This window comes from Anastrepha ludens, chromosome 5, assembly GCF_028408465.1.
Source record: "Anastrepha ludens isolate Willacy chromosome 5, idAnaLude1.1, whole genome shotgun sequence".
In the NCBI taxonomy this organism is placed as follows: Eukaryota; Metazoa; Arthropoda; class Insecta; order Diptera; family Tephritidae; genus Anastrepha; species Anastrepha ludens.
In genome coordinates this window covers 22,483,148-22,508,110 of record NC_071501.1, presented here as the reverse complement: position 1 = coordinate 22,508,110, position 24,963 = coordinate 22,483,148, and the positions used below count along the sequence as shown (strand labels likewise).

General features: G+C 35.6%; 5 protein-coding genes across 8 annotated transcripts in view; 3 read left to right on the top strand and 2 right to left on the bottom strand.

Moving 5' to 3' along the window:
- LOC128865045 (calcineurin-binding protein cabin-1-like) overlaps positions 1 to 1,410 on the top strand; it is a 28,258-nt gene extending 26,848 nt beyond the window's left edge. The window contains exons 22-23 of one of the 3 annotated variants that reach the window (XM_054104943.1): positions 92 to 622; positions 755 to 1,410. In XM_054104943.1, the coding sequence (XP_053960918.1) occupies positions 92 to 622; positions 755 to 1,258 (1,035 nt within the window). In that variant the 3' untranslated portion in view covers positions 1,259 to 1,410. Of the gene's footprint in view, positions 1 to 91 lie in introns of all 3 variants that reach the window. The other 2 variants (XM_054104942.1, XM_054104940.1) reach the window with 2 other exon arrangements.
- LOC128865048 (toll-interacting protein-like) lies at positions 1,383 to 4,044 on the bottom strand. The gene is made up of 4 exons (XM_054104946.1): positions 3,871 to 4,044; positions 2,331 to 2,453; positions 1,704 to 2,252; positions 1,383 to 1,630 (listed from the first exon to the last, which is right to left on the bottom strand). Exons 1-4 carry the CDS (start codon positions 3,913 to 3,915, stop codon positions 1,520 to 1,522), a joined length of 828 nt encoding a protein of 275 aa, XP_053960921.1. The 5' UTR covers positions 3,916 to 4,044; the 3' UTR covers positions 1,383 to 1,519.
- An 89-nt stretch (positions 4,045 to 4,133) lies between these two features.
- Positions 4,134 to 5,700, top strand: LOC128865047 (mitochondrial chaperone BCS1). The gene has a single exon (XM_054104945.1). It carries the CDS (start codon positions 4,216 to 4,218, stop codon positions 5,545 to 5,547), a length of 1,332 nt encoding a protein of 443 aa, XP_053960920.1. The 5' UTR covers positions 4,134 to 4,215; the 3' UTR covers positions 5,548 to 5,700.
- Positions 5,701 to 5,705: 5 nt separating this feature from the next.
- Positions 5,706 to 8,252, bottom strand: LOC128865046 (RING finger and SPRY domain-containing protein 1-like). Its single transcript, XM_054104944.1, has 8 exons — positions 7,891 to 8,252; positions 7,407 to 7,836; positions 7,229 to 7,346; positions 6,998 to 7,161; positions 6,623 to 6,933; positions 6,422 to 6,560; positions 6,074 to 6,192; positions 5,706 to 6,004 (listed from the first exon to the last, which is right to left on the bottom strand). The coding sequence occupies exons 1-8, from the start codon at positions 8,100 to 8,102 to the stop codon at positions 5,863 to 5,865; spliced, it is 1,635 nt and encodes a 544-aa protein (XP_053960919.1). The 5' UTR covers positions 8,103 to 8,252; the 3' UTR covers positions 5,706 to 5,862.
- A 475-nt stretch (positions 8,253 to 8,727) lies between these two features.
- LOC128863115 (uncharacterized) lies at positions 8,728 to 24,135 on the top strand. Of its 2 annotated transcripts, none has more exons than XM_054102066.1 (5): positions 8,728 to 9,209; positions 15,567 to 15,853; positions 15,923 to 16,120; positions 16,261 to 16,428; positions 18,736 to 24,135. In XM_054102066.1, the coding sequence occupies exons 2-5, from the start codon at positions 15,608 to 15,610 to the stop codon at positions 20,392 to 20,394; spliced, it is 2,271 nt and encodes a 756-aa protein (XP_053958041.1). In that variant the 5' UTR covers positions 8,728 to 9,209; positions 15,567 to 15,607; the 3' UTR covers positions 20,395 to 24,135. The 2 variants fall into 2 exon arrangements, with proteins under 2 accessions (XP_053958041.1, XP_053958040.1); XM_054102065.1 differs by having other exon boundaries at positions 8,729 to 9,209; positions 15,602 to 15,853.
- The last annotated feature ends 828 nt before the right edge of the window (positions 24,136 to 24,963 follow it).

Genomic DNA, 24,963 nt, shown 5'->3' with positions numbered 1-24,963 from the left:
AAAGATTAAGCATTGCTAATCTTTACATTACTATTTGATAATTAACAATTAATATTAATGATATTTGTATTTTTAACCTTCTAATTTGCAGCCATTTTTAATGAAGGGAATTATAGACCAATACAAGGCCATCTTTCAATCGATGCAAAATGAGCAAATAACAAATCCTGCAATCACATCTACGCTTCCGCCAATATCCACATCTTCGATTCCAGTTCTCTCTACAATGAACAGCCTTCCGACTCTAGCACCGAATTCCATATTCCTTTCAACCGCATTGCCCATGGAGACTACAATAACACCGGCTATAACAAAAAATACTCAGGAAACTACCGCTACTCTCACTCCAATGAGTGCTGCACAAGCACTGGCCAATTACGACATAACGATTACGCCATTTTGCAACATCAATACATCAATGCCAATGAATTTACCCGTCGTTTCTACTGTAACCACCAATAGTAAACCAATAACCAGCGTCAATCCAACAGATTCAAATGTATCACAATTCATCTACAATCCAAGTCCAGCAACATCCGTATCAAATATACAGCCTACAAATTTTACTATGAGTATGAGTGGTCAAACAACGCAATATAAACCGAAAGGATCTGGAAACAAAGTGGGTAAACAGCTAAATGTCGCGCGTGCTCCAATTGTAAATCCGATAGCTACATTTGGTTGCAGCGACTTGTATAATCAACAAATGCAAATATTTATGAATCTAATGCAAGATGCTAATACCTTCCAGCAGCAACCACAACAACAAAACTTTTCAATGCCATCACAACAGAAGCCACGCACTGCCACAAAACGAAAGGCTAAACAAAGTGCCCCGATCACCACCATAACTTCGAATATATTAACAAACACTGCCACTAATGTCACACAAATTCCATGCAAGCAAGAGTCATTGAGTACGCCAACAACAATACTTGCTGAGAATCATCCACTTTATTGCCCCTCAATGGATGCGAATGCTGCTGTTATCAAGCAATTGACCACCATTTCGTTAGGAAGCACGGTAAGTTCGACTACTGTAACTAACCAATTACAATCAGGCGGGTCAATGGCGCAACCAGCAACATTTTCACAGCCGCAGACTTCACCGCAAGCTATAGTCAGTCAACCAACAACACCAACAAAGACACTACAACAAAAATTAGCCGAACGAAAAAAAGCTAATCAACAAAATGAATCAATGAACTTACCCAATTCTAATTTAAATACGAATACGGAAGTTATAATATTAGACTGATAATAATATATATGTTTAATATTAATTTACACTCATTTCAATAAAGGCTAAAGTCCTCATATATTATATTATAGTTATACATATACTTAAAAAACTAAATACAAATGTATTCACTCTGGAGCCATTAAAAAATCTAGATTTTTATTCATATACGCTTGGATTAGTATTGTTAATAATATATGTAGCGGGTTATGTATATTTATTTATAGATATATATATTTTATGGTATGAATAGAAGATCATGGCGGCTCGAACCCTCTTTTATTCGTTCATCTGCAGTAAGGAATTTATTGTAGCATCCTTGTTGCCATGGTTCGCTTCAAATACAGACTTAACAACTTCTTTATCAATATTTGGAAACATTTCGTGTATCTGCGAGTGAAAAAATGCACATTATTACAAATTGTTTTTGTTTTCTAGAGCTCGTAACAACAGCTACACTCACCTGTTTAAATTCCTCTTCGGACAATTGTCGCGGTGCTGGCGCAACCACCGTATTGGCAACAGCTGGTTGCTGCGGTGTTACAAAAATTGGCATTGGCCTACCCGGCGGTACCATCAGCATTTGTGCAGCTCCACCCATACTTGGGTACATATATGGCTGCATCGGTCGATTGGAAAAGCTCAAAACTATGTCAATGGCACCTTCAAGGCCCTCACCTTGTTTGCCACTTAGTGGATACCATTCTTCATGCGTTTCGCCACGCATTACACTCTGTGGAATTTTAATTTCACACCATGCAATCAATTCGTCCATTTTAAAACTACACTCATCGTATATTTCAATGAAAATGGTATTAACCCCCGCCGCCAATTGACTCTGAATTACTCGATTCCAGTGTGGATGCTTGCCGCCGTTTGGATCTGTTTGCGTTTCGTATACATAATGGCCGACACGTATACGCACATAAGGGTCCATGCGGGTAAGCCCGTAGTTGCGTGCCAATTTTGCCTGTGCACAAGTTATACTTAAACGACCGACATAATTTGGTGCCTTTTAAAAACATTTAATGAAATATGAAATTTCTAATAAAAAAATAATAATAAATGATTTTCAAATGATAGTACTCACTACGTATTGTGGGTATATTTGTTGTTGATATACTGCGGCCGCTGCCTGACAATCTGCAGCTACTTGGGCATCAACGCCGCTATTAATCCGTAGAAAATCATTGGGTAGTGGGCCTAGCATAGCCTAATGAGAAAAATACAAATTTTTAATTAATTCATAGTCAATGGCGATGTAAAATATAGTTCAGTTACAATAAATAAATGCATCAGTTTCAAACTGTGAACAAGAGTTTTAGAAATCCGAAGTATTTTCATCAAAATTTCAAACTCGTGAATCAGAAGTTTTAGAAAAATTTTGGGTACGTAAAAAAAATGTTGTGCATTCGTGTTCAGAGAGAGAATTTTGATCTACTTCAAATTTGCACTTTATTATAATAAAATTTACCTCTCCGTTGGGCACCCGAGTCTGGCCAGACTTTTTTGACTTTGGACATGAATTTAACATATTTCTATTATAGCTAACGTCTTGAGCTTCCAGATAGCTGTCTAAAATTTAATTTTCTATCGATTTATGGATACAACCTTTTATAAAGGATGCTCGAACACGACGAAAAAAGGCCAGACACGGGTGCCCAACAGAAGGTGTTAAAAATGGTGTCCAACGGAGTGTTAGAGGACCATAATATTGCGTCTCATTTTTTTTTTTTTTATCTGATTATAACATGTGAAATTTTTATAAATATTATTAACTATCAAAGGGTGTATATTTAGAGACACGAAGCAATGTGTGTAGATTCGCTGTAACTTTTTCGCATCAATTAGCACTCATAAAGTGCATAGAGTGATATTAGTTTGCTTATTAAATTATTATTAACATAATTCCTAATTTACGTCATTTGAATACTAAAGCAATAATTGAATACGAAACAGCTACAATACGTCTCAGCTGAGACATCAAAAAGTTTTTTCAACAGAGCTGACCGCTCGGCTGGCAATGAGGCCCTCTCAAATGTCAGCAAAAGGGTTCTCATAGAAAACATCTGCTGTATGCCCCTGGACTTGAGAATTGGATTATTATTATTAATCGGTATCAAACACTATGACTTACTGAACAGTGCAAAGAATATTCTACAGTATGTACTTCTTTTCACGAAATAGTTTTTGGTGTAACAAACAAACATATCCTTAAAACTTGTAGCTAATATTGCCGCTCCTTACCTGTAAATACATTGAGTTCTTTTCTACAGCTTAGTGCATACTTTCGTGGGTAAGAAAAACAATTTTTGTTGTTGCTATTAGATAAAACATGACCCATACATTTTTACCAGGTTACCGGATGAAATCCAGAGTTATCGACAACAGTTCATTGTTAAGTAAATAGCAATAAGATTAAACTCACTAAAGGGTATATGGAAAACGTAAGTATTAAGTAGGCAAAATCGCTGTTTATCTAAAAGGTTACTGAGCCAATTATCTGGACTAGACATATCCAAATAAATCTAGCTGATTGATTAGAATTGAACCAAATAGAAAACATAAGTGCACACACACACGTACTTTCATAAATGGTTTTTAAAGATTTGCTAACTTGTTGAACTCACCTTTCGCCAACGACTTGAACGAGACTCGATCTCAGCATTTGCCATTTTTGATCTTTGGAATAGTTGAACCTAATACGAATCAAAACAACTATAATTTTATTCCGATACGTCGAATTAAACTCTTTTCCGTACTGATGTTAAAGTAATTTCTTTGCAAAATTATGAATCATTAAGCTGACATAGGGTGAATTAAACTAAAATGTGACTTTAATATTATTTTCAGATTTTATACACTCTGTATTTACATCAGCTGTTGCCGGTGATAACAACACTCTATGCTCTATTCATTACCATATGTTACTAATTTGTACCTTGAATAGGTTGTATTAGGTAAGATAGGTAAACATGCCGTTGTCGGAAATTGTGAGTGGATTATCAACGAATCCATATTTTGGAGCTGGCTTCGGTCTATTCGGCATAGGCGCTGGGGCTGCAATTTTACGGAAAGGCGCCCAAGGTGCTTTAGTTCTATTCCGGCGACATTTGATGATCACATTGGAGGTGCCATGCCGTGATAAGTCATATCAATGGCTGTTGCAATGGATTACCGTAAAAGGGGCAAAGGAAACGCAACATCTGAGCGTGGAGACTTCTTTCATACAAAAAGAAACTGGCCAAATACGTACAAAGTACGATTTTATTCCTAGTATTGGGAAACATTTAATGCGCTACAAAGGCATTTGGATTCAGGTGGAGCGAACGCGGGAGCAACAAACGTTGGACTTACATATGGGTGTGCCTTGGGAGAGTGTTACATTAACAGCATTTGGTCGTGATAAACAATTGTATTTCGATATATTGGAGGAAGCACGCATGCTGGCACTGGAAGCTACCGAAGGAAAAACTCTGATGTACACAGCTATGGGTTCAGAATGGCGGCAATTTGGGCACCCGCGTCGCAGACGTCCGCTCTCATCTGTTGTACTCGAGAAAGGTGTTGCGGAGCGAATCGTTACAGATTGTAAAGAATTTATAGGCAACTCTCAGTGGTATATTGATCGTGGTATACCTTATCGTCGAGGCTATTTGCTGTACGGACCACCGGGTTGTGGAAAATCCAGCTTTATCACTGCTCTAGCGGGAGAACTGGAATATGGTATTTGTTTACTCAATTTGTCCGAACGTGGTCTAACCGATGACAGGCTAAACCATCTATTAAACGTCGCACCCGAACAATCTATTATACTATTGGAGGATGTAGATGCCGCTTTTACTTCGCGCGAAGACGTCAAGAAACAGGCGGCAGCTTACGAAGGACTTAATCGTATAACTTTTAGCGGTTTACTCAACTGTCTAGATGGTGTTGCCTCAACAGAAGCACGAATTGTTTTCATGACAACAAATTACTTGGATCGTTTAGATCCGGCACTGATACGACCCGGTCGTGTTGATGTTAAGGAATACGTTGGCTATTGCGATGCACATCAGCTAGAGGAAATGTTTCTACGCTTTTATGGTAGACAAGAAAAATTTCCACAAAAAGTAGCGAAAGAGTTTGCACAATGTGTGCTGGCTGATGGTCGAAATGCAAGTCCTGCACAAGTACAGGGCTATTTCATGCGTCATAAGACTGCCACATCGACGAAGGTGCTCGAACATACCGCTGAAATATGGGAGGGTAGCTTGTCTACAGCATTGCCAAAGGAGCCACTTGCGGTGCAAGCAAACGCTGCGTAGTTAATAATTAATTACTCGCAATATGAAACAAATATACCATTGTAGAGTGCGTATTTGCATATGTATGTATGTTTTTAAATTAGTAACTTAAAATTACTTCCGTTAATTTATTAATAAAAATAACTAATTTCAGTTTTTACGCATAAAACGTTATGTACTCCATATTTTTTTATTTTATCTTAGTGATAAAATTTAGATTATTTCTTAAAACTTATTTACAAAAAAACTCTGAAGAGATATAGGCAAAATGTATGGATCGTTTCTTGTTACTACAACTACTTTTTTACATTACTATGATTTGAGATTAAGTATCTGTCATGTTTGTGTCTGCGTGTCTTCCACGTCGGCGACTTCTTTATTAACAGGACTTTCAGTGCATTCTTGTACTTTTGTACGAATATCCGAGCGACACATAGGGCAAAACTTTAATTGTTCGGTACAAGTCACACAAAATCCCCTGCGGATGTAGTAATAAAAAGGTGAATGTATATCAAGTAGGAAAGTTATTCAACTAATTTAAGTTTACCTATGTGAGCATGGCTCCAACCTCATCGTAGCCTTTTTATCGAAACAAAGTGTGCATGAGTCATCGCGCACACTTACTTTTCGTAGCATGTCTAGATAAATATGTCGCGGCAAAATAATCTGTAAAGAATTGAAAGCGATTACTAAATAAATAAACAAATTGGCAAATTGTAAACTAAATTTAAGATATGCAGATATGCTCATTATGTAATGGTTCTTAACTACATCAAAAAATAGTGGCATAACCCAAACAAATTTTGTTAGATAAGAAATACAAAATATAACAAAAAAATCTTATTTCTGCTGTTCTTACAGCTTTTCTTCGATACATGAAAATTGTAAATCTTACTTTGTCGCTTGAACAAAGTATTCCACTGTCATTAAAATTGTGAAATTCTCTTTGCGGTGGATATCGAAAGGGTTCCAGTCCAAAATTAAATCTACATTGTTGAAACGACATAAAACTTGCTGCAGCGAAAAATCCTTCCCTAAAATATAAATATGTTATCTATTTTATATTGGGCGCAAAAAAGCTAAGTAAGCTACTTACTTAACGCTATTGAATATATGTCTATAAGGATCTGTCGAAACCCCATCCAGCGTAAAAATTACTTCCCACTTTTCTAGATCCAATAGGCAACCAAGAACCGAGCCACTTTTCCAAGTTGGTAAACTGTGTGGTATGGACTTGGCATTGTGCCATATTAGGCTGCGGCAACCGTCGAATCCGATAGAAAATTTGTCATCACCTATTCCATACCCATCGTCACTTAAAAAACTTGACTCTTTAGTAGCCCAACCGATTTGCATTACACCAGGTGTGATCATTAGGACTTCATAATACCAACAGCCACTGGTTATCTGAAAATAATTATAATATAATTTAACCTTCAAAGTAAACTCCAATAACTTAGTAGCGTTTTACCTGGAATGTGCAACGCACACTTTCAAATGTGTAAGCGTCACTTCGCGCTTCTAATCCATCTGGCGATATCTTTAAATATTCACTAACATCCTTCTTATTAAGCATGGCGTTAACATTTGTTACATCTGTAGTCTCGTAGGAATACTTGCGCCCACTTACCGGAACTTTAATGAAGTAAAGTTTTCCATAAAAAAAACTCTATTGTATTGGTATTCTATAATGAACACTTACAGTAGTTATCTAAACACCAGCAAGCGCAAAACCCTATTTGTCGTAGCAGGAAATTAGATGATAATACATGTTTTTCCAGGGACACCAGTGGACTTTGTTTCATTTCTTGCAAGGATTTCTGTTGGTATACAATTTTTCTTGGTTGAATTTTTTTTTAATAAAGCTTTGTGAAACTTACCTGTATTGTTACTTTATTCTCACTGGTCTGTGCAAATTTTTCGAGTGCAATGAGTGAAAGAAGTTTTATGTTGGGTTCGATGTCTTCATTTAAATTACTAATCAGGTACTTCAACATGGAATTGTTAAGTAATGCAATACTGCTAGGACCGGCTAATTTTTCTGCCAAGCAGCCAAGTATGACACATAGATTGCGTTCTTTGCGAAGATTACTCTTTAAACCATACTTTGGAGCAACCATTTCTCCGACTTTTAATACAGACTCTTTCGTGGGCAGTGGACTATCATCGAGAAGCAGAGCTATAACACTCGGCCCCATGGGATGTTCAACCGGAACTACACGCATCAATGACCGTACAAGTTCAATCCAACCAGCTGGCTTCTCTGTTATCATATGGAGCATTAATATTGAGCTGGGCGGTTCCGGCTCACTAAAATGTTAAAGATTACTTAATTGAAAATTAGTATTTATTGTAAATACGTACTTGTCAATTATTGTACTAATCACATCTAAAGTTTCGCGAACTAATTTGTCAACAGTATCCGAAAGCGTTTTCAATGTGGCATTTGTCTGCAGCGCTTCCGGACTGCGGTATGAGTTTCTGAGGGAGCCCCTTGAATGCCGATGAGTACGCTCAACGCCATTATCATTGTCTTCTTCGTTTTCGTTTTTATCTTTACACAGACAAGAGCCCATTATTTACAACGAAAGCTTTTAGATATGCATCCATCGAAACATTGATATAAAAAGCAAATGCGTTGGCGTAGTTTTATTTTCAATTGATTAGAAAACAAAATGCAATGAATCCACAGATGCAAGAAAAACAAAGACTGCCCCATCGATTACAAATAATCGATGTCGATTATTCTAACTTGCTGGAAAACGCACCTAGGAACACTAATTTTATTTTGTAGCAGACATGTTCGATTTTCCGAAAATGGCATTACCTTTTAGCTTGAATACTTTTTATTTGCAAAAATTAATAAGTTCATGTAACATGTGAATATGTAAACTACGTTAAATATATATATGGATGCTTTAAGTTGCCTCGTTATAAAAGTAAATATATAAGACAGTTTGTAATTATTTTAAATTAATTGAATTAATTTCTATTGTTTCAATGCATAAGCCTTTTCATTCATTTTATGGGTATATACGCTATAATTTGAAACAAATAAAATTTCGTTGTAGGGTTGTTGACATTCATACGTATGAAAAAAGTGCACAATATAAATACTGTAAGTGGCATCACCATTTGCGCACATTCTTTACACGAAATTTTTGATATCACATATGTATTCCAATGTTCATTTTTGGAATACAAATAAATTATTGGGTGCTCATTTTACATTGAAAAGCACTGTAAAAAAGGCTGTCGAATTTGTAATTTGTAGTTATACAAATATATACTGGTGAAAAAATGAAGAAAATAAGCCACAAGAAAGCTTAAAATAATATATTAAGTGTGAAAGATTACGGAACAGATAGAAAATCTCGTCTACTGCAAACACTTTCCCCAGCAATAGGAACAGTAGAAACCAGTTGGGAATAGTTTGCATTTTGTTGCGGCCATATTTGTGAGGCCCGAATTCAGTTTGATATTCGCCAGCAGGGGAGTGGATCTAAAAGAATCCTTCGCCGTTCAAACTGCGCATGCCAAACGGGCTCAAATTGTCAGAGGGAAGGATATTACTGAAATTAAGATCTAAGTACCAGAAAAGTGGAAGTGGCGTTTCTTAAAATAAGGCAGCCTGGGAGCACACAAGCGTGTACAATTAATTAATTGGAAATACACAAAATCCTGTAAGTTGAGAATTGATTGTAGAAGGCAGACAGAAAAAAGAAAGCAAAGCGCGAAAATTAGTACTATAATACTCTGTCAACATAAATATATATGCACATATTTGTATATATATATACATGTGAGAACAATTTGGTTAGTATTTTGTTCTCACATATTTCACACCGCTTCAAATAAGCAGGAGATTTATTTTGCAATCGGCATCATAAAACTTCCCCCAATTTATAAAACTAGTAAGTAGTTAGTTTAAATATTCAGCGTAAATTTTTATGTATCATAATTAACTTTTAACTCTTAACTAAATAAGATTTCATGCCCCGTTCGGAACGCCTCGCCAGTCTTATTTGTTTCACGAACTAAATGAATCGATGGTTGAAAGGCTGCAGCAAAATACTCGTACATAAGTTTTAAAGAATAAAAAATTTTGCGCAAGCTAATCTCCAAAACGCAGAGTGACTTAGTAGTACATAGCTCACAATGATATTTTTCAAGGACCGCTATTATTCAATGATTGTGTAAAACTGATCCAAGTACATTTGTTCAAGCCCCAGTTGGGCTTCACTAAGGGAACTCTGTAGGTACCATGCAGAGTCAGGATGCATCAGAACTTTGCTTTCTCAGTTTCGGTCGACACACAAGGTATTTGTGATGATGATAAAACACAATGACGTTTTTTGTTGTAATAGAAGGAATCATAATTTTTTTTAGGTAATTTTTATCCTTGTCGCTTTAGTGCGGTTGTGAACTTAGGAAAATAAATGTTTGGCAATTTTTTGTAGGCTATACCAGTTCATAGAGCTCAAATGCATTTTAATCAATCCAATCACTGAGAATTAACCTCCTTGATGTCATGAAGCATTTTACAACGTCTTCATTATTTATACATAATTGTTATTCTAATGCTGAATTTCATTTTTTGAGGTAAAAAAGAGCTTAGTCTCAGTCACGGATCACGGCTTGCACCAATTACCAACTTTTACATCCCTTACAATGACACAACAAAATGCAAGCGAAAAGAGGTTTACAAAGTATTCAACATGAAATTTAGCATTTGGTGCATGACAACCATTCGGAAGTGCGTTGGTTCGAATCCCTGTGCATGTCATTGGCAAACCTTCGAGTACATTTCTGCCATGAACAAGCTCCTCATAAAAAATATTTGCCGTTCGGAGTCGGCTTACAACTGTAGGTCCCTCTATTTATGGAACAACATCAAAACGCACGCCATAAATAGGCGGAGAAGCTTGGCCAAACACTCAAAAAGGGTGTAAGTGCCAATTATTTATTTATGGAATTCATGACGATATTAATTAACAGATAAAATTAATTAACATTAACATTAGATGAGACAGCAAATTTAATACTGGAGCCATTTTTTCGCGTCTCGAAATCTTACGTTATGCTTGGCTTCCTCAGGAAAAATTAGTACTCAGTTTTTAATCCTTATACCTTTAAATTTCTTTCGTGCGCTCCTATTTGCAGTATGCTGCCTTTATTTGCAGTATGTTCCATCAATTTAAGATAGCTAGAATTGAGCGCCTTCAAAAGGTTTGCCTCTATTACGCTTTACGCTCTTTATATTGTGCACCGACTCTATACCTCTCTATAATACTCTTTTGTTGCTAATAAATCTTCTTTTTCAATTTCAATATCATTATTAATTCAAAATTGACTATTTTTTATTGTACAATATTGTTTTAACATTCTTACTTATTTGTCTGTTAGGCTTTAATTGAATTAAAATTCTACATACCTTTTAATATTCAAATCTTTTAAAATTTAGAGTTAAACAAATTTCTTTAATGCATATCGTTAACCTACAGTCTGTGTCAGAAGAAAAGAATCGGTTTTTTTCTTGTAACTTCAAGATATATTTCGTTCTGCTTTTTGCTGCATAATAGTCCCACTCAAGGGCTACAACACCAGTGCTAACTCAGGCTAGTGTCGTTCGAAACTTTCCCGTAAACGCAACCAAACAAAAAGGAGTAGGAAGTACGCGAACCGTTTTGAGGCAGTATTTTTAAGCACGCATTCGAAAGTGTCGAAATTATCTTACGCCGCGGCTGCAAAAGTAATTAAAAAATCAAAAAAGTTTGTTGTGATGTGGAATCAGCGGTATAAGGGGTTCAAAAATATTGATGACTTTTCCGAGTGCGGCTTGAAGCGAGTGACGACAAAAAAACTGGATAAAGTGATCGTCCAACTTTTTAATCGGGACTCTTCTTTGTGACTACTCCAAGCACGATCAGTTCTTGCTAAAAAGGGAATATATGTTGATACTCACCATCGACTGAAGGAGGCGAACATATCCTACCGTCCCACATCATCAAAACCACTGCTCTCAGAAAAACACATTGAAAAACAACAAAAGAAGAAAATGTAGTCACAGTATTGGACTGGCCTTCCCAGTCCCCAGACGCCAACCCCATTGAAAATGTGTGGAACTATGAAAACGCATCATGCTGGAAGGCCAGTCCATAATTTAAAGCAACTCGTGCGTCAGGTTCGCAAAATCTAGTCCTGTTTGTCGACGAGCTACGCAAAAAAGCTGGTTAAAAGCATTAAGAAGATGCCAGGCTATACTCGACAACGAAGAAGACTACACGGCTTATTGAGAAATTTCGAAATATATATTTTATACTTCATGAATAATCGCGGTTCCTTTTTTTTTTGACATAGACTGTATATTGCAAAAAACAGTAGGACCTTAAAGGAACACCAAGGTTTACTTACTGAGACGGCGAAAAAAATCTATTGACTCTTATTCCTTGAGGTATTTTGCAAAGGTAGCTTCTAAAGCATTTAATAACTCCTGGTCCAACACCACATCTCTCCAAATTCACTATCCATATATTTTGTTGTTGTTGTTGTAACATCATAAACATTTCACATACATGCACTGGAACCGACTGCCATGGGAACGTATCTTGATCGATAGTTTCGAAAGCACGCTTCAAGCCCAAGAAGACACCTGCCAGCCGGATTTTTCCCGATCAAAAACTAGTCTAGTAAACAATATCAACTTTTTTTTTAGACATCGACTCCTTTCCAACCAATAGTTTGCAGTCTTTCCTAGACAGTCGTAAGATAAAGTTAAAGTTAAAATGTGCTTTCCTATACTCCGACTCATTTTCGAATAAAAGTCCGTTTGTTTATTTAATCTTTAGAAAATAGAAGATCATCCCTTTCCTTGACTTTTTCGTTCGACATTATTCAAGGAACTGTTGAGTGCCCTTACCTTTTGGAATGGAACTTTGTTGTTATTAAGTATTAGTCATTCCCCAAAATCGCGTGTATTTTGACTGATTCGCGAACATACCAATATCTTACCCCTACATGTTTGGGTTGAATTGACAGTTCTAGGGTGGGAGCATCTATTTCTGGTTTCTGTAAATTGAAATATACATATTACTTATTCCTGCCATAAGTTCTGTTACAAGTTAAGTAGTCCGTTATAGATATGAAATTATAATACTTTTTTTAACGAAGTAGGTTTTATTTAATCATGTAAATACTAAAAAAGAAAATTTTAAATTTTCATTCAAAATGATCACCATTTCCTTTTACACAAGCCTTTAAACTATTAAGCCATTCACCTATTGCAGCACTTCCGGTTTCTATGGATATGGACGTCGATGCTCGAACCAGAGATTGTTAGAGACTTTCCAAATTTCTGCGAGGTCTTCGACAGACCATTTTCTCCAATTCTATCCACAAACTATAGTCCATTGGATTCAGATCTGGACTTCCAGACGGCGAATCCTCTGCGAAATATTGATTTTTAACAACTGCAGGGTGGTTTTTGCCTTGTGGGCTGGAGCGGAATCTTGCTGAAAGCTTTCCATTGAAGAGAGTACTGCTCAACTGCATCACTACGTCTTATAAGACATTCTCCTGGTACACTTTTACCCTGGTCTTAACCCCTTTTTCGCAGAAGTGAAAAGATGTGACGCCTTAATAAGACACTCCCCACCAAACCATTACGTAGGCTGGACAGTGGTTTTTAGCATCGATTTTGTCATTTTGCTTATTAAAAACTTCTTCAACAGTGTAAATTTTCTTATCTGTGAAAATAATATTTTTATGGCCTTTAACCGCGAGTCACCGAAGATGCTGTTTGCATCTGTCGAATCTAATTTTCTTGAAGCGCGTTGTCAAAAGATGACTAGTTGAGCGACGGAAGGCTTTTACGTGCAAATCATCTCTAATTAGTTTTTACATGGATCTGGTCGATACATTAATTTCCCTAGACATTATTTTCTGCTTTCTAAGAGGATTTATGCGAATTCTTTCTCGAACGGCTTTTATGGCTGCACTGGTCCGAACCACGCGAGGGCGACCACTTCTTTATCTGTCTGAGTAACAAACATTCTCACTTGCGCTTTTGCGTCGCTTATGCAATGCAATCACTTCGATGCGATTTTCCTTAGCGCCAATCCATTGTTAACAAGCGAAATTTGCCACGAAACTGAGTTAAATTTATGAGTAGACAATGCATGCGAACAAAAGCACAAAACAAAACGGAACCTTTTCTGCGAATTTGTTCGTCGTATGCTTTTTAAAATTTGTCACAGAATTTATGGCAAGATTAAGTATACTTCCAAAATCCACGAACTTGACAGCAACAACGCCACCATCTACCAAGTCACAGATCACTTCCTCTTTGTTTCGTTGGTCCCAGCGTCACTGAAGAGGAACTTAATCTACAAATTAGCTGGAACAATCTTGAACAATTTAAACCTATCCTAAAGCAAAATATATGCACCTTAACTGAAACTCCCAAAAACAAGCAAACATAGACATAAAACGGCTCAACGGCTAAGCCTCGAGCGTAAAAATACTTGGCGGAACTATAAGCAACACCTTAACCACGAAACACCACAAAAACAATGTTCTTCAATAAGCAGCATACAACTTAAACTATTGAAATATCTACCCAACATAAAATCGGGTCACCATTCGGCAAAAGCCCCAAATCTGTACAAAGCACAAGTCAGATCCAAAATAGAATACTGCTTCACCACCATGTCAAACAGACCCAAGACCTAAAACCGAAAAATAACAACGCTACAAAACAAATTTCTGAGAAGGTGCTTCGGTACCACTCACTCCGTACCTATCCCCTCATATACCATATGCCTTAGCTAATGAAGAGGCACCAGCTGAACGTGCAATATGGCTAACGTCAAAAGAGCTGGTAAAACTCTTTGCCTTTAAAGATCGCTCCATTCAGCCCATAAATGAGAAGTATATTCACAGAAGATGAAAAACTGCATTTAAAAAGGAAGTTTTTTTACTTTGATTTTAAGAATTTATTTATTTTTTTTTTTATAAAAACATGTTGTTATGAAAATGTGAACTGCTATTTTGGGCCGAAGTAATAAATTAAAATTTAATTTTGACCGAAAAAATAAAGGTCAGATTTTAATTTTTATTTTTGACAGGAAAAATAAAGGTTAAACTTTAAGTCTTTTTTTTTATTGGACGAATATAGTATCTGTAAAAAATAATTGTTAATTGCAGACTTTTTTGGAAAAAGTTAAAAAAAAAACAATATAAATCATTTAGGATTAATATTCCTTGGGTAACAAGCACCTTATTGCTATATAGAAATTTTAAATACCGTAGACAAATTCTTCCCGATTGACTTTCAATTGAAATTTCTAAAATAACAATTATTTTGGATCTCTGCATGTTACCCATCAGATGATATTTCATGCATACAGTAGGTTTCGAGGTCGGGGCAATCGAATAATCGAATGACGGCCAGGCACAAACTCATTCTGCTACGCCGACCGAGATACACCTTAATATATTTAATTGCCGGTTGTAAGTCTATAATACCATCTCAAATAAAAATCGTGTACATAATAAATGCGATAAAATTATTTTACGGTATGAAAATGCTCTTATGCGGAAGTTCTTAACCTCGCAGTTATTAGTGGCTTCATTCTCTTAAAGATATAAAAACAAAAAATTATTTATAACCTTAAAACTATATAGTATAAAATACGCCCGGCTCGGATACACATATCTATAGCACGACTGCCGTGTTAAAAGTGTCTGAATAGGTACAATGTGGCGCAAAATCAATCATTGTTTTGTTTTGGAATAACTTTTAATAAATAAAAAAAATGATTTTGAGTGATGGAAATCTTTATTTTGACGTTACCGCGCTCCATTGCGTGTCGATTTGTATACTGGAGCTGTCTAGTTCACAAGTGTCAAATATGATTGACATATGACGCCATTTGCAAAAAATTATAAATGTTCCGATAGGGTGGTTTATTTTGCGGACCTTGTATGTCTATGTTTTATATATTAGTACTACTATAACTCAAATTCTCAAATCATTATAGGCACCCCTAATGGTGTTTTAACTTTTTGTTTTTAGGAAGACATGGACGAACAAGAGGAAGTTCAACAAAATATGATTTCCAATTTGCCGTTATTATTTGCTAATGGCTATCCAACATCATTGGATAAGATAACAGAATCACAACTGGAAAAATTCATACCATTTATGGTGCGTTGCTCTCTTGGTCACATAAATTTTCAGGAGAAAACAGACTGCAGTGAACCAGAATGGTGGCCTGAAGATTTTCCATTCACCATACCTTTTACAAAGCCGAAAAAGTTTAATGGGGTATTATTATTATTGTTCAATGCAAAGTTCTATTAATTTATTGTTTATTGTATTGTTTTCCACATACAGAATTGGGCGCAAAAAATGAAGGAAATTATTATAATATGTTACCAGTTTCATAGAAGCGTTTTTCTTCTCCGTTTCTGCAATGATTTGGCTGCATATGAGCACGCGAGTCTTCGCTTTATAAACAATTACAATTCGACAACCTCACTTTTTGAACGACGAAGTAATAAGTTGCTGGTGACTTTTAGGAATGAAAACATGGTAAATGACAAGAATATGCATTTGCAATAAATTATATGCAATTGAACACGGCTAAATTCACGGCAGTGTCTTTAGAGCGTACTAAGTTAAAAAAACCAAAAAGAAATATATTAAATATCTTTTATACTCAATATTTTTAGTCGTACGATCAACCTCAGCGTAGCCGGAAATGTTTGATGCGCCAAAAATCAAAGAGTGGCAATCAAGGCAGAGCGGATGTCGAACAAATTATGGTAGAACCGGCACCATTCGATATCTACCTATGTGACAATTGCGATGCTGAACTGTATTCGAAAGAAGCTATTTTGGTAAGTAAGGTTATATCTATAAAGTTGTTAGTGGTTTTAGAAGTTGTCTTAGAGGATTTAAAGAGGAGGAGCTGTAATTCAGCTCCGGTCCTCTAACAAGGTTTTGAAGCTCTGAAATTGCATACACCATAGTAGATAAGCTAGTTCGAAAAGTTAAGCTAACCACGCCGAAAACTCTTGCAGCCTATTTTGGCAGGGTTTAGTGGTCCCAGAATGAGTAAATCACTGAACAACGAATTCAGGAGGTAAACAACAGTAAAAATTCAAGATCAAAACTAGAACAAAAATAAATTAAACAAGGGGTGCTGATCTAAATATTAGTTTGGGGAGAAGAAATCCTTTCGATCGATCTTTAGCTCCTGGGCTATGCTACGACTACAAATATGCGGGTCAACTTTGATTATTTCTGTGATTTTATCGACATTTTCTTTAACGTCAAAAATGCCCGAACGGAATAGACGGAACAAAAATTGCACGCAATTGGCTGTTACAGTATCGGCACCATAAGCTGAATCCACAGGGTGTGAGCGGCGTGGCTTGCATTTTCGTCTTTATCAAAGAAAAACTGTTAAATGTACTGAATTTTCTCTTTGTTGATTTCCATTGTTAACACCCTGTAACTCTCAACTGAATGGAAGGAAGAAAAAAACAGCCAAAGAAATTAAATTTTTTTTAGAATTGTACCTTGATAACGAGCATGAATTTTAAATTGTTTGCTCGATACTTTACGAGATATCGATCACTACAGCCATCAACTGAGAAAATAATGGATTTCTTTTTCCCCAAACTAATATTTATTTTCTTTGATCTATATAAATATGTGGCCGCCGTAGCCGAATGGGCTAGTGCGTGATTACCATTCGGAATGCAGAGCGAACGTAAGTTCGAATCTCAGATTTGGGTGTTTTGGCCAAGCTCCTCCTCCTCTTTGTGGTGTGCGTCTTGATGCTACTTTTTCTTCATTTTGGTGTTTCACTGAGATTCGATTCGATTCGGTATATATATATATAACTCTGAAACCTCCCTTGTCTTCACCGTAAGTAGCCAATTACAACCGGGAATATCTCTTTTTCAGCTTGCTGAACACATAAAATGAAAACCGTTAGCCAGTAACACTAAGGAAAATGTCAATGCTAACATAGAAGACTATCTGAGATTAGTAAATCGCGGAATTAGAATCACGCACTCAGGAAATCCTACCAACTCTCACCAACTACCACTTCTCTTGGACCATTAAGCCACTCAACTCAAATTTCTGCTTTTATTAACCCTTGTCGAAACAGAACGTTTCATGAGTCAGTTAGATGACCGACAACACCGCTTTAGGTAGTTTCATAGACCTGCTAACGTAGCGAACCTAGGGTTGCTCACTTCCCGAACAAGACTCAAAATTTAATTTAATTTATAAATTAAATTCTTTATGATTAGGTTCTCTCGACCTCATGGTCTTTTGTGCGCTATACTCATCACAGTACCTCATCCAGATCCAGTTTAATTTATAACCTCGATGGCGGTCCTCACACCACACGAGCTTGACTTTCAGCACCATTCTGTTGGAATTACGTGACGCCGGTCTTCATATTATCTAGATTAGGTTACAGGTTATTATCAATATGTAGCACTCGCCGATAACGTTAACTGTTACTGCTCCGTAACAAAGCGTGCATTTGGTGATTGTGTATCCCGTGTGGATTGATAGCGCTCCATATTCTACATCTAACTTGTTCGCACATCAATTCATCGAAGAATTACCTTCGTAAGTATTTCTCGATGGCATGTTGGTGGCTTGCTACACTGCTCAACAATCCACAACAACATTTACTAGATTCGAGAGTTTCTTTTAAAATACTTCAAATTTTTTGAATGCTATGTGTAAAGGAACGACCGCCGCGTGCAGACCATTCGGTATGCACAGGCTCGAAATCCCGGACATGAAAGTTTTTTCTAATAGCAACAATCAGAAAAACAATCTGCTGTTCGGAGGCGACATAAAACTACAGGTCCCTCCATTTGTGCAAAGCTTCAAGACGCACACCACAAATAGAAGAAGGAGGAGCTCGACCAAACACCCAAACAGTGTGTGGGCGCCCAATGTGTACATATGTATATAATTACGAAAATCTCTTAAGGCATGTTGGGATATTAAAATTAAATATTAATTCAAAGGTTATCAAAATATTTGCCAAATTTTAATATAAAAAGTTCTATTCGAAATTATAATGTTTTATGTAGTTAAATGGTTTCTCTCATACTAGCACTTTAGTTACAGAAGTATTAAAATCAATACTTACGTGTCTTCTACAACAGGAACATGAAAAGACTTGCAATGTGGAGGACGATGATGACGATGTCATTTTATGTGATACACCTGAACCAGGTGAAAACAGCGTTCAGCCGACCGATTCAAAACGAAATACAGAGGATAATGAGCTACGCAATGGATTCCTACTTAATTTTAACCTGCAATGTCGCGAAGATAGCAAAAATGGTAAAGTTCCAGGCAAGAACGAACCGACAAGTGCGTCCAAAGACTCGAAAGATGAGAAAAATGGATTCATGATCATTGATAGAAATAAGCGTATGCCAAGAAGAAATCGTGCAGTACATTCTTTGACACGTTGCCCCACAATACCCTTGTCATCGCCGGCAGGCCAACTTCTGCTGCGTACAACCAAAACTGCCATGACCCCAGAATATTTAACAGAGCGTTTGGAACGTTTAGAACGTTTTTGCTTTGCACCATTGCTCTCAAAATCGCACACGAAACCAAAGTGTTTTGAGAAGAAACATACCTTTAATAATACGCATTGTACGTTTAAAAAGCCACAAGACTACAGTTCGCACGTATACGTTTTTCCAAGACGGCAGTTTTCACAACGTAGACGTACAGAAAACTTTCTTTTCTTAAATTCATCATTAATAAGACGCTGCCGTCCAATTTCAGTGCGGCTAAAGAAAATCACTGATAACGAAGTTAAAAGTCGACGCTCATTACCAAATACAAAATTAAATATAAAACTAACACGAGATGCTACACGGCGATCGAATTGGAAAATATCATCACCGTCTACAGAAATAATTGTCGATACAATTGATTTGTGTTCATCGGATGAGGAAGAATGTCATATTAGTAGTGATAGTAGGAAAACACATCTTGTTGTACAAAGAGGAACTGAACCAGGAATGGGCATTGAAATAATGCGTAAGACGATATCTACATTTAACAGCAATAGTAGTAGCACCACTGCGACCACCGCTTTGGCGAAAAGTTCGCTTACACTTAGTGCTGGCGGTAGGAAAATAAGTCTCAATACAGCTGAGGTTTCTATAATTCCTATACGTAAATCTACGCGTAACAATGGGCCGGCTAAAGGACCAGATAAGCCACAAGTGCGTACTACATCATTAGTAAATCCTTTGCCCTCATCTACAAGCGTATCTGTAAATGTTTCCTCAACAACAACACCGGCTGTTGCTGTAGCCGCAATTACAGATGAAAGTAGTAAATCTTCCGCTTTTGATATAAATGCACTGTTAACACCATCAGCTGCTACACTATTCGCTGCCCCCGAACATGGTATTTCACTTCCCAAACCTCTTCAACCGTCAGTTTATATATTTTCAAATTATACCGCTAACGCATTGACCTCAGCAGTGCCAACAAATAATGAAATTGCAACAGCGCCTATAGCTGGTAATTCCTTCAGAAATCAGAATCAAGAGAATCATGCACAAAATGGTACCACAGCGACTTCAGGGCTTGTAGTCAAACACCAAATAGCAAATAATAATATAACACCAACTATAACACCAGACTGGTATCCTGAATTAAATGCGTTGGCCACAAATGGCAACACCACTTTGAGCAATACGACGAAACAAGCGCACTTGGTGGATCGTGAACGGGCACGAAGCCTTTCGTTAGTTTCTCCAAGTCGTGTTATATCAATTGATCTGACCTCTTAATTCTATATATGATGAAAAAATCTTATTATTATATTATTATTCGTTTATACAAGACTAGTTTAAATTTATACCTTATTTACACTTATTGTTTAAGTGTTAAGACCTAATCACACACTTGCATATTGCTTTATTGCTTAGTTGTATCTAATATATGTTTATACATATATAAAACAACAAAAATGGACTTAGTTTCTAAAATAACCACTGCTCTTCTTTTAAAATTCGCAATATTTATTTAATATTTATTAACCAATAATGTATAAAATAAAAAAACTTTAGGGATTTCAAAAGACTAGGCAGGTTCGTTAAAAAAGAAGAATGATTTTCTGGATATTAAAATGAGAAAATTTTTTTTTCTATTTAAATACGTTGATGATGGTCGATTTTTTGAATAGTGTTAGTTTTTGTATTGTTTTCGTACTTTCTGAATGTTAACAAATAAGCATACGATTTCTATTAGAACTCAATTTTATTTTAAGATGTTTTCCGGTTTTTTTTGTATTACTTACTTTCCTCACAACCTGTGACGAAATGCTTAATGTGGAAACCATTTGAGATTTTTCGAATTGCCAAAATATATTTTTCATATAAACAATACATGTAAATACTAGCTTTGATCAGCTTATTTGGGAGATATTAAAAAAATGCCACTTCCAATACGTGTTTGGGCATGATGTGGCGAAATCACTAGAAAATTAGTATAATTTCTTTTTTTTTCATATAACAATATATTCAGTGATATGAAAAAGTGTCACTTTCCAATGCTTTCTGACTCTAGCGAAGGTACTCTATTGTTATTGTCGTAAAGGCCTGTATAACTATGCAATCCTTTTATCTGGATTGATAATTCGTGGGCGTATAGCCTAATGGGTTGGTGCGTGACTACCAGTCGGATGTGCGTAGATTCGATTCTCCGTGCATGAGACACCAAAGAGAAAAAGCTTTTTTTTAATAGCTGTCGCCCCTCGGCAGGCAATGGCAAACCTCCCAGTGTATTTCTGTCATGAAAAAGCTCCTCATAAAAAATATCTGCCGTTCGTAGTCGGCTGGAAACTGTAAGTCCCTGCATTTGTGGAACAACATCAGGACACACACCACAAAAAGGAAGCCGAGCTCGGCTAAACATAAAAAATATGTGTAAGCAGCAGCCTGCCATTGGGACACTCCGTCATCTCTTCCTGCTACACGTTTTTCTCTTCTTAAAAAACCAAATTCTTTCCACAGTAAATTTTCGTCGAAATTCCTGTAAAAATAAATGCAAATTGTTTTGTTAATCAATCCGGATATCTAAAAAAAACAAGAAATTTCCAAAAACAACATGGAAGCTTAACGGTGTTTTTCTATGACACGATTGCAATAGCTACACTTTTTTTAAGAATTTAAAGGTAAAAATAACTATTTGATAATAATTAACGCTTTTAGCATCCAATGTACATTTGTTTATAAATAATAACTTTTGTAAAAAAAAATAATCACATTCGTTCGTCTGCAACGCTAAATAATGCTTGTCCATCAAACCCTGTATTTAGAAGAGTTAAGCGCCAAATTTCCACAGATCATTTACATTTACGCTTATAACAAAACTATTCACTCACACGCACCTGCAATACGCATGTACTCGTATGTATTTTCAAGCATCAAATAATATTCGTATTCATTTTGTTCGGGAAAAGGTACAACAAATTATTGTACTTTCGTTTTCTCATATGACAGTAGAGAAACTCAATACACCATGCCATTCATACATTACAAATTAAAAAATAAATACAATTAAGAAAGTATGAGCAATTCGGAAGCCCAAATTTTTTATAATGCTTCGCTTATAACAATGTACCAGGACATTGGCTTCCCCAGTAAAAATTGTGTGGGAAATATGTTTTCTATTGCGTTTATTAACTCAGGTACATTGAAGGATAACAAAGTGCATTATTATGCGCAAATGTGTGGATATTATATCAGATTTAGGCCCCACCCGAACCAAATACAGAGCAGGCAATTGACATGAAGCAATAGAAAAAAATAATAAATCAAACTAAAAACATTGATTGGAGAACGGTATCTTTTCTGCTAAACTTACATGTTACTTTTTCTGTTTAAAACTTAGTTCCAACAGTGAAGAAACAGTTTCTCAAAGCAAGTGATGCAGGGTTAATTTAGATTAAAAATTCACTGCAGTCAAACTAGCACCGAAAACTGATAGGTAGAGTCCCGCATTTCAACTAAACTAAGTTTGAAGGGCCAGTTTTTTAGTGCTAGTTTAACTGCGGTGGACGCGTCAATTATTGATTAAAAAAAAAATTATTTTACTTAACCGCGGTAAATTTTTTTGAACTGAGCCTGCAAGCCGTTTAAAATTAGTTCAACCGGAAAGCATATTAAGCTAGCACTGAAAAACTGGTCCTTAGAGTTGTTGATTTAACAGCATAAACGTTCCCCATAAATGTTTGGGGAATGATAGTGGAGTATTAGTGTTGGGCCAGATTAGGGGAAATTGGAAGTAATTGTTATTTTGACAGCCTTCCCTAGAATGACGAAATGGATGATTTATTGGTCTTTTTTAAGCTCTGTTACGAATACTGAAGTCCATATTTTCAATAAAATATTATTATATTAAATTAAAAATGATTATTAAAAAAATTAATTAAAAATTAAAACCAATCGTTTTGAAATATATGTTAGTAAAGAGTGAAAATTTTGTTTCCTAGAGTATAACTTATTTAGAGTATACATATGTTATGTTCGCACAAAATTAAGAAAATAATTGTAGTAAATGAGCAAAAAAAAAAATTTTCCTTGGTGGTGATGTTAGCATAGGCATCTTCGTACGTACTACTGCCCGCTTCTATCCCGAGACAATACATAAAATTGTTCATAACATCGGTACCTTGATACACAGGCGTGTGTAGTTACATAGTTAAGTGCTAACTTAGAAATCTTTATTAAGTTTAGTGTTCGTTTAAGATTTAACTAGCAATATTCTGCTTCTACCCCTATTATTATTTATAAATTACTTTAATTTGAATAAAGCGTTAATTTTAATATTCCGCGTTCTAACATAGTCGCATTGTTATTTGTCCATTAAAGGTGTGTGAATAGGCCTTTAAGCTTTCCATAAATTTTCAATGCAAGAATTAGTTTTTTGAATAAATAATTTCATAAATTTCATATGAATTATAAAATAATACATACATTGAAATTTTTGGATTGGAAGTAGTGGGTTGTAGATGCTCAAACCTATTTTGAGAATGTATGATACTTTTTACTCTCGTTAAATAAGTATTAAACACTTTGAAATGATGTTTATAGATGAACTAAAAATATTAGAAATTGTTTTTTTTTTTTTTTTTTTTATGTAATTCTTATTTAATTCTGTGGCAAATGCTATGTACCCTCAATGTGTATGTAAAATATGTATAAGTAAAATTTATGTAACTCACTTCAGCATAACTCTTAAGGAATACACTTTATTTACGAATTAATTTATAGCAAACTATTTTAGATTGTGAAAAGGTTAAACACATTATTATCAAGATTTTCCCAAATTGAATAACAATAAAATGAAAAATAATTCGAGTTTCGGAATTCATCTGACACTTCTTCTACAAATCGTTAATGCGTGAGCTGTTCTTTATTGAACTATACTAAATAAATAAGTTTTTTAGCTATTATTTAGAGATATTTAATGGTAAACTGCGTGTATTCAGTGGAAACTAAATAAATAAATAAACTGCGTACTGTTTCTTTGAATTGTTTTAATATATTGAGATACATTTACTCTTAAAAAAGAGCAACAAAACAAATGATGGATGTTTTTTTACTCTACTTGCGCGAAACATAGTAGGAAGTGGCCCTTACTTAACCTTTTTCTTCAGTGGTGTTCAAAAATTTTTGATTAAGTAGTTTGTAAAATTTTGTTGGAGTGAAAGTTTTCCACCGGATAAAAATCTGTACTATTCCGGTAACGTAAATCCGACGACCGACAAGCGTTAACTCGTTGAAAGTGCTTTAAATGGACCACACATTTGCCAGATGTCTTTATTCCACAAGTACATTCTGCATTTCGTTGGTTCTCAGTTAAGGGGTTATACCTATACCTTGAGAGCACGAAAAAAATCGACGATTGTCATAATTTTTTTTAAATATGTTTTAGAACTTTTATTCAAATGAGGCATATATCATACTGAAGGGTAACTCTCGAAGAATACAATTAGGTGTTTTTATTTAAAAAAAGTTATTATTTATTGTTGATATCACCCCTCCTCCGAAATGCCGTTTTTTAGAAGAGGCTTGCGGTGATCACGGCAGTGCATGAGCAGCTCAACTGAGATCAAAAAAATTAAATGATTATTGTAGAAAAACGTTTTTTAGTCAAAATTTTTTTTTGGGTAAATTAACTAACCCAAAAAAAATTTTTTCTTGATATGAAAACCGCTTTGCACCAAAAAAACGATTTTTGAGGGTTGAAAAATTAAAAAAAAAATAATTCCAGCGAACTATGCAAATATTTATAAAAAGTGACCCGTTCAGATTCACGAGGTTGTAACTTCGTATAATTAAAAAAAAGTTTAT

Bases quoted from the DNA above. Each gene is read 5' to 3' on its own strand.
- LOC128865048 (XM_054104946.1), bottom strand. From the start codon at position 3,915: ATGGCAAATGCTGAGATCGAGTCTCGTTCAAGTCGTTGGCGAAAG. The intron at 2,253-2,330 runs GTGAGTACTATC...TGTTTTTAAAAG, and splicing joins AAATATACCCACAATACGTA to GCACCAAATTATGTCGGTCG. The intron at 1,631-1,703 runs GTGAGTGTAGCT...TTTCACTCGCAG, and splicing joins CCGAAGAGGAATTTAAACAG to ATACACGAAATGTTTCCAAA.
- LOC128865047 (XM_054104945.1), top strand. From the start codon at position 4,216: ATGCCGTTGTCGGAAATTGTGAGTGGATTATCAACGAATCCATATTTT.
- LOC128865046 (XM_054104944.1), bottom strand. From the start codon at position 8,102: ATGGGCTCTTGTCTGTGTAAAGATAAAAACGAAAACGAAGAAGACAAT. The intron at 7,162-7,228 runs GTAAGTGTTCAT...ACTTCATTAAAG, and splicing joins CTGGTGTTTAGATAACTACT to TTCCGGTAAGTGGGCGCAAG. The intron at 6,934-6,997 runs GTAAAACGCTAC...AATTATTTTCAG, and splicing joins GTGTGCGTTGCACATTCCAG to ATAACCAGTGGCTGTTGGTA.
- LOC128863115 (XM_054102066.1), top strand. From the start codon at position 15,608: ATGGACGAACAAGAGGAAGTTCAACAAAATATGATTTCCAATTTGCCG. The intron at 15,854-15,922 runs GTATTATTATTA...TTCCACATACAG, and splicing joins AGCCGAAAAAGTTTAATGGG to AATTGGGCGCAAAAAATGAA. The intron at 16,429-18,735 runs GTAAGTAAGGTT...CTTCTACAACAG, and splicing joins ATTCGAAAGAAGCTATTTTG to GAACATGAAAAGACTTGCAA.